The sequence below is a fragment of the Pezoporus wallicus genome, unplaced genomic scaffold (genome assembly GCF_028554395.1).
Source record: "Pezoporus wallicus isolate ANWC-B61680 ecotype Strahan unplaced genomic scaffold, APGP_CSIRO_Pwel_v1 contig_4493, whole genome shotgun sequence".
NCBI lineage: Eukaryota > Metazoa > Chordata > Aves > Psittaciformes > Psittacidae > Pezoporus > Pezoporus wallicus.
The window spans coordinates 18,553-27,079 of NW_026642803.1; the positions used below are offsets into that span (position 1 = coordinate 18,553).

At 51.4% G+C, this 8,527-nt stretch overlaps 1 protein-coding gene across 1 annotated transcript; it reads left to right on the top strand.

The window, feature by feature from the left end:
* Positions 1-988: 988 nt before the first annotated feature.
* Positions 989-5,487, top strand: LOC130611528 (polyadenylate-binding protein 2-B-like). Its single transcript, XM_057432316.1, has 8 exons — positions 989-1,037; positions 1,644-1,824; positions 2,326-2,434; positions 2,930-2,991; positions 3,472-3,578; positions 3,687-3,774; positions 3,882-4,027; positions 4,762-5,487. The coding sequence occupies exons 2-8, from the start codon at positions 1,735-1,737 to the stop codon at positions 4,799-4,801; spliced, it is 642 nt and encodes a 213-aa protein (XP_057288299.1). The 5' UTR covers positions 989-1,037; positions 1,644-1,734; the 3' UTR covers positions 4,802-5,487.
* The last annotated feature ends 3,040 nt before the right edge of the window (positions 5,488-8,527 follow it).

An 8,527-nucleotide genomic window follows, 5' to 3' on the forward strand; every position in this document is an offset into this window, starting at 1 on the left:
ATATATTCTGCGGCATCCTCCTTCAGGGCCCACTGGGGTCCCCTCTTCTCCTCAGAGTACTCCTCTTGATCCTGGTGTGTTTGAGGTTGGGGACAAGATGCCACCTTGTTTCTAGGTACCAGACACTGCACTGGTGCTGTGGTGGCAACCCCGGGGGTTCCTCTGATGTCACTGAATGCCATAGCCCCGGGAGGGAGGTATCGTGCTGCCATCCCCCCTCACTCCCAGCTTCCCTGGTCCCATGCCCTGCTTGGGATCCTCGTGTTACCCTGCCAACCCTGGGGACAGGGACACTGGGGCACAGAGGATCCCAGGGGGCTGGAAACCAGAGCCCCCTGCCAGGCACCCTGCCCTATTGTATGGGTTTTGGGGGCTTTGGGGGCCAGCCCAGAGAGATTATGTGGTAGGACTTCCTTTTGGCATGTTGTCCCCCCCTTGCTGTTTCCTGCTTTCTCTAAGTGTACTCTATGTTTGACCTGTGAAAAATGTAAACTTTATGATGCAGGTTATGGCTGTTAACTCTGTATCTGTGTAATAAAGACAATATAATATCAACCAGAGCCTGGACTTGTGGTGGGTGCCCTCACCCCCACTCACCCAGCAGCACTCTGGGCCCCTAACCCTGGAGGGGTTCATTGTAGCCATGGGGTAAACACTTCCCCATGTCTAGCCATAAGGAGGGGTGTCCATGGCGGGGGGCATTGAGGTTTGTCCCCAGGGAACCCAAAGGGATGTTCCCTTCCTGCTGCAGATGCTGCACTCTACTGGGGTGCCCTGCTGCTCACACTGTGCACAGGAGCTCGCTGTGGTCCCCAGCACCGCCAGCGGGGTGGGTGGACAAGGAGGGCTGGGGGGGGGGGGGGAAGACCCACCACCTGGCCGCTCGTACATGTCTGCTGCCACACCCAGGACTCGAACCCGAGGCTCCAGGGTCACGGCTGGGCAGGGCCCCCTGCCGGCGCGCCCTGCCCTGATTGGCTCCTGATGTGTGAAAGCAGCACTGCGCAGGAAATTTGTATGTGACGCTGTTCCGTGGAGGTAGTGCGGGATGTTCGTGGTCCGGGGGGGAGGGGTGTGCACGGCATGACACACGTCCGGAACGGGTCTTAGCTCTGTGGTAAGGACTGAGGCTCTGGAGGCTGGAGCAGAGGGTCAGCTCGCTGCTCACAGGTAGTGATCTCACCACTGTGAGATCAAACCAGGAGCCCCAAGCTGGAAGGGTATGGGTTTACCTTTGTTTAGGTGAGGTAGGGCTCACTCTGTATGGCCTGGGAGCGCTATGGTGGGTCAGGTCCTGTCTCTCCTTCCATTTTAAATCCGGCTTGTGCCTGTTTTTCCTTTTTCACCCACAGGAAGATGCTTCCTGTTCCACTCTGCAGCCCTCCTAAGTTGGGAAATGCCTCAGTATGAACACAAGACCTTTCAGTAGGTCACCAACTTCAGGAGTGAGGACTCCTGCAATTCTGGGGTCTTGCTGCAAGCCTGCCTGCAGCACTGAGAGCAAGCTGCTTTGGTGGCACCTGTTCGTCCTTCTGCTGGAAGCACCTTTAAAGCCCTTGTCTGCCTGGCGTTCTGCTTTAGTTCTAAGTTAAATGGCTGTTTTTTTTTTTTTTTCTCTTAAATGGCTTTTTGCCTTTCTTCCTGCCCAGTCCTCTCTTCCTGGACACTTCAGGGATCTGGTTGTAGGACCTGCTGTCCCTGGCAGCAGTGGAGGCATCCTGGGATGTGGCAGAGATGGCAGCTCTGTGGAAGACTGTAGATGATGACTTGGACTTGAGCCACCTGGACGGGGACAGTGTGGAGGAGCTGGTTGTGCAGAACCCAGTGAGTGTGGAATCAGTTTTCCTTGTTTCTCTAAGGAAATGGGAAGCTTTCTACACCTCTGTTCAAGTGCTTCTAAAAATTAAAAATCTTGGGCCCTGATGTTAAAATCCCTGAGCTGAGAAGTTGGAACCTGAATTGTCACTCTCCTGCTGCTTAGCTTTCACTACTGAGGTGTTTTTCTGGCTGAGCAAGAGTACCTGGCTCCTGTTCATCACCAGCTTAAATCTCTGGTTCCCTCTGGCATCTCTGCCCATACTGCTTCAAAAGTATGGGAAAGGAAGTATTATCTGTTTTTTTTCTCCCTAGTGGAGCTGGGAGCTGAACTCCCCTTTTGTGTGACAGGCTGTTGTCCTCAGGCTACCCTTGTCCCCCGCCTGGGAGGGAACTGTGGGTGGAGGTGCATGTTGTGCAGCACTGCAACGTCCCAGCCCAGATTGGGCGGTGGGATCAGGGTGTCCCTGCTCAGTGTACTGCTCATGCAAGTCTTGGTTGGGGTTTCAGGAGCTGGAGGCCATCAACGCCAGAGTGCAAGAGATGGAGAAAGAGGATGAGCGGATAAAGGAGCTGCAGCTGGAAGCTGAGAAACGCTTTATTGTGAACTTGGAGGGAGGTATGGGCTGTCCCTGGGTGCTGCTGTCCCCTCAGGGCCAACACTAGAGCACAGGGTGGTAACTGGAGCCAGAGCATGTGGCTCTGCCTCTCCAGGCAGCCTGAGGCTGGACATGTAAGGTGGATGAGGGATGGGGTCCCGGGTGTGACATGGTGCTATCCACTCTTAGCTCCTACCTGTGCAGACCAAGATGCAGTAAATTAATTACATTTAATTCAGTTACTTAATTGAGTTTATTATCAACTGCCCCAGTAGAGCAGTTACCCTGTGGTTTGGGGGCTTTCTGAAGAGAAAGGGGGCAAGGGGATGGAGGAGGAGGAGGAGGCAGAGACAGCCGTGTGGGTATTTGGGTATGCCTGGACGTGACAGGGACTCAAGGAGCTTTATAGTGTGTCAGCTCAGTGGTGGTTGTGCTGGTAGAAGACTTCCACAGACACCCCTCTGCCAAAGGGCTCCCATAACTCCAGCATGGCAAAGCAGCCCTTGTCTCTGCAGGTCTCTTCCCAAAGACAACCAAGAAGATGGAGGTTGACCAGCGATCCATCTATGTGGGCAATGTAAGTGGGAGACCCTGGAGCAGAGCCCATCTCCCTACTCCTGGTCCAGCTGGATGTATGTCTGAGAACCTTCTCACCGGGGGCCTTTCCACCCCCCACTGAAGGCTGGCTGGTCCCATCCCAAATGCTTCTCCTCTGCCCAGCCCAGACTGGGAATGTGGCTCAGCATCTGCCTATGATTTTCAACTACTTGCAGATAATCTGTTGCAAGTGTCAGCTCCCCAAACTACGCTGCTGGAAGCTGCTGGTTTTGTGGCGTTTCTTGTTCCCTCAAAGCCAGGGGAGCTGTCTCTTGGATTTGGGCTTCTAGGCTGGAAAATTCATCTGGGTCTGCTGCACCTCAAGAGGTGGTGAAGCTATGGTGGCATGGTGTGAGAGGGGTCAGCTGGGCCCTTTGTCTCTCGTGACGTTGTGTGATTGCAGACCCACAAGCTGGGGGGCTGGCTGGTAGCACTGGAGGGCTTGGGACTGTCGTTGCAGGTAGATTATGGGGGCACGGCAGAAGAGCTGGAGTCTCACTTCCACAGCTGCGGGGAGATCAACCGAGTGACCATCCTCTGTGACAAGTTCTCAGGGCATCCCAAAGGGTCAGTGGTGTGCTCTGGGATTGGGGTCTTGAGGATGCTGCCCTGTGCTCCCCAGCCTTTGGGAGCAGTGGGGTGCCCTGGGGCTCTATTCAACCCATCCCCTTGTAGGTATGCCTACATTGAATTTGAAGAGAAGAGCTCTGTGAAGACTGCGTTGGAGCTGGATAAGAGTGTGTTCAGAGGCCGTGTCATTAAGGTAAGAGCTGGATGAAGCCCTGGGGTGCTGCATCTATCTCTCCCAGCTCTGTTTGAATGGAGCTGTGCCAAAACTTGGTGCTGGCTGAGCCACCCTTTGCCTTCTAGGTGCTGCCCAAGAGGACCAATGTGCCGGGCATCAGCACCACTGACCGTGGGGGCTACCAGGGCTGCTTCCAAACCCGGGGAGGCCTGGCCCAGCACGGAGGCTACTACGGAGGGCAGCACCCGAGGGTGCGAGGGAGGACATACAGGTGAGCGGCTGGGTAGGGGGTTTCTTATGTATTTGGGTCAAGACCCTATGTCCCCAGGATGGAGATAGCTGCCCCTTGCTCTGGCCATGCTCTGGCTTTGCACCTTCCATCTGGCATGGGTGAGAGGATGGAGAAGGGCTTCAGCAGGAGTGTCCTCCTGGAGATCTGTGCTAGAAATATCACCTGCCCATCATGTGCTGTTTGCATCACCCCAGTGCCTGTGGGTTTGGCAGGATCCTGGTGGCTGGTCTGGCTGGGACATGAGCACCTCAGGAGACCTGTGGGCACCTGGAATGGGGGGGGAAGGACTGAAGCGAGCCCACAGTGATGGCACAGCAGATCCCATCCATGCTGCTGTCCTGGCATCCGTCATCCCCAGTGCAGGCCTGGAGCTATTCTCTGGCACACCTCCTGTTGCTCATACATCTGTGAGCTCGCTGTGGATTAGCTTTACTGATGCCCCAGCACCTTTGGCGCTGTGGTAGGAAGCAGAGAAGAGCTTTGGAGGTGAAAGAAGCACCTGGAGACCTGCAGGGATTTGTGTGGCCATCACACTCGCAGCCTGGCCAGTCTGAGCTGTGCCTGGCTTTGGGGGTTCAGTCTAGGTTAGCTGGGGCAGAAGGGTGAATCCAGCTCTTGGAGGGGTGAAGGAGCCGAGTAGCTGTGCTTTTTGGCACAGCTCACAGCTGAGCAATGCTGCAGTGCTTCAGGATGCTGGTTTTGTTGTTCTTTAGGGGTCGGGCAAGGCTGCTGCCTTGGTATTTTCCATGCTAGAAAGGATTGGACTACCCTGGTGATGCCGACAGAACTGAAATGAGGAGATGGGATTGCAGTGATCTCACAATATGCCTACTCAAATAAAAAAGATTAATTTAAAGAAGGCCATCTGCCTGGCTGTGAGGATTACTGGGGAGGCAGCCATGTGCTGTGCTGCAGGAGGGAAGACTGGATCCCCTCCATCTGCACATCCTGCAGGTGTCCCAGAGGAGCTCACCTTAGCTTTGCTTAGGAGATTGCATTTTCATCAAGAACAGTCTTATTCTAGAGAACACTGTCCTCAGGAGGGAGGAGCTCTCCCAAACCATTAAGGCTCATTCTCATCCCATAGAAAAAGGGCTGCACTGGAGGGTTTAGTTTGCTTTCTAGGTGTCCAAATGTCTTCCACCCCACTGTGAGGATGGACCTGCCCTGCTTGACCTGTGAAGCTCCCTCAGCTTTGCCAGTTTTCTATGGAAGCTGGATGCTGCTTTCTCTTGCTCATAAGAAGGTCCTAAAGGCCTTTCTAAAGACTCTTTTCTTCTTCAGATCAGTGGAGAAAGTCTTGGGTTGCAGCTCTAGATCTGACTGCTGGGGAGCTTTTCCTTCATCAGCCTCATGGATTTCTGACCTTCCTCTTGGGAAGAGGATGGAGCCAATTATGTGGTTTGGGTCTGGTTTTTAGATTGTTTTTTGTGGGTGTATACCAAACGGACGCTACCACCCGGGTATACGCCTTTACCTATGAGATTTCCTATCTCGATTTATGGAAGGCTTCCAAACCTTGCGTACGCTTACCAAACCCACCCAATTACCAATTTAGTCTTTATGCAAGATGCCCCCTGTACCTTACAGACTATACAAAAGAAAAGAATACCTTTTTATTAGATGGTCCTTGTCTGTTCCGGCGGTGATCCGAATGAGTTGAGGGGTCCCACCGGGAAAAATTCCTAAGTGCCCTAGGGAGCCCTGTCCTCAGCGGGTCCTGCAGCAGAGCAGAGAGGGTCCCATCAGGGTCGCCAAATTGATTTGTGGAAAACTCCAGGAACAAACTCGCCAACAAAGTTTTCAAGAGGACAAGCAGGTATTCTTTATTGCGGCACCGGGAGACACGGGGGATAGCTCCTCCTAACGTGTGTCCCCCAATTGCCACACAAGCCGTCCTTTTATAGCCACTGGGCATACATACGTATTCATGAGGCTACGTGTGGATTACATCATTTTCCAGAGAGTTCCTCGCATGCGTACAGAATTGTGGTGGTGGTCTCTGAGGGTCGTTTACTTCCTCCAACAATCTTCATCACTTCTGGCAGCCTTTGAAGCATGCGCAGTAGATGCTCATACCAGTTTAATTGGTTCGTTAGCACCAGAGACATAATAATCCTCCTATCCTCCCACTTATCAGTTAGTTTCACTGTAGCCCATCCTGGACACCTGCAGTTCCCAGATACTCCTTACCCTGTGTCCTGTTCTAGAATGTTTTTCTTAAACTGTATCAACTATAACATTTATCTTATGACAATTCTCAGTATGATCTCTAGCTGTACTCTGCTTTTTCTTCTGTGTATCACGCACCTCAGTAATTTTCCATTGCTACTGTTACAAAGCCATCAAACTTAACATTACTTAAAACTAATTTGAGAGGTTTCTATATTCCATTTTGTGATTTTGTGCCCCCTTGTCTCACTGTCCAGCCTCGGGGAAAATCTTTTGGTCCTCCTATATCGTCATCTAACCCTAGACCAGACCCAAACCCAAACCTGCTTAACTTTCAAGGTCAGACGAAATGGGCCGTTCTCAGGATGGTATGTCCGTGGTTAAAACACACTCTGTATATGTGCCAACATGGTGATCCCCATCACAATCAGCAGGTGGGTCTCAAGGGTACCCAAAGGCCATTCAAAACCTTCAGAACTCTCAAATGATGCTGTGAATAGTCTGGTGGGGGAGCGGGGGGCGTAAGGGAATGTCTCCTTCATAGGCTGACAACCTGAGAAGGGAAAAAAAAGGTGTAATTGCTGAAATATTCCATTATATGCCTTCAAAAGTATAGACGTGTTGACCACACTGGGAGCGCAAGCCAGCCTAGTTTCATGATCAGTGAGTCTATTGTATTACAAGTCATTGCCATGAAGTACAGCGAAACAAGAACCTTAGGCCAGGCCCCCCAGCTGATAAGCACTAAACCAGCAAATACTGGCTCTAACTAAGGTGCGACATGCTGAAACTGTGAGATCAAGTGCAAGAACTCTGAGAACCAATAAATCAGCATTGTGACGAGTGACTATTAATCCAAAACAATGAATGCTTATCACAAATACGATTAGAGACACTCTGCTCACATCTGTTGTTATCTCAACCCTTCGTGCCCCATGTTGGGCGCCACAAAGAACTGTCGTGGTTTAAGCCCAGCCGCTATCTCAGAACCATGCAGCCACTCGCTCAATCCCCCCCTCCTTCCTCCCCCCTCTCCCAGAGGGATGGGGAAGAGAATTGAAAGAATGTATCTCCCATGGGTTGAGATAAGAGCCGTCCAGTAACTACAGCATAACACAAACCACTACTACTGCTACCACCAGTAATATTAATGATAAGGGAAATAACAAGGGAAGAGAATACAACCACTCACCACCTACCGACCGATGCCCCGCCCGACCCGAGCTGTGATCTAACCCTTCCGGGTAACTGCCCCCAGTATATATACTGGGCATGACGTTCTGTGGTATGGAATACTTCTTTGGCTTGTTTGGGTCAGATGTCCTGTCTCTGCTTCCTCCCGGCTTCCCCTCCTCCCTGGCAGAACATGAGACTCAGAAAGTCCTTGGTCAGAGTAAACATTACTTAGCAACATCTAAAAACATCGGTGTGTTATCAGCGTTGTTCCCAGTCTGAAAGTCAAGCACAGCACTGCACCAGCTAGTAAGAAGGAGAAAAATGACTGCTACTGCTGAACCCAGGACACATCTGAAGCTTTAGAGCCAGGCACCCAACTAGCATGTGGGATGGGATGTATAGGTTACAACAATAAGGAGCGCTTTAATTATGTTAAAACAATAAGGAACGCTTTTAGCTTTGTTTAGCTGCTTGAACGCTTTAAGGGGGGATAGGTAACCAAGGAGACACATCCTGTTACGGGATGTGGTGAAACCTATGCACTAAACAAGTAACCATACAAGGAATGAAATATACGGGTCTAAGATCGTGGTTAAGCTTGTGATAGACATTTTCCTGTTAATGTATTGCCGAGAAGTTTCAGTATGTTTCTTCTCCTGGAGAGAAGACCCCAGCAACGGGACAGAAACAAATGAAAAGGAGCCACATCGCGTTTCGGACAAAGAAGACAACAGGATTGGCTGAAACTCAAACCCAGGAACTGAAACCCTGGACCGGGAAGTATAAGAGACTGGACCCCAAAAGCCCCGGTGTGCGCTGTTGGCGGAGCAGAGACTCCCCACGCACCCAGCTCTGCTTGCTTATTGCCTCTTGATCTTAATCAATTGTAATAATTAAATCATATCATGGCCAAGTCTAAATTTTTATAACAAAATTGGTGACCCTGACGTGATCTCTGTGACTGTTTGGGACTATAGCTCTTACGAGGGGCGCCCCCACAAATTGTGGCTTGGGGACTGTAGTCCTGGGCAGTCTCATGAGATCAACGAACAGAGAGGCAATAACCAAGGAATTCAAGCTCCCTGAAAACTGCAGTGTAAATTACCCGTAATTCTTGTGCATGAAGATCCG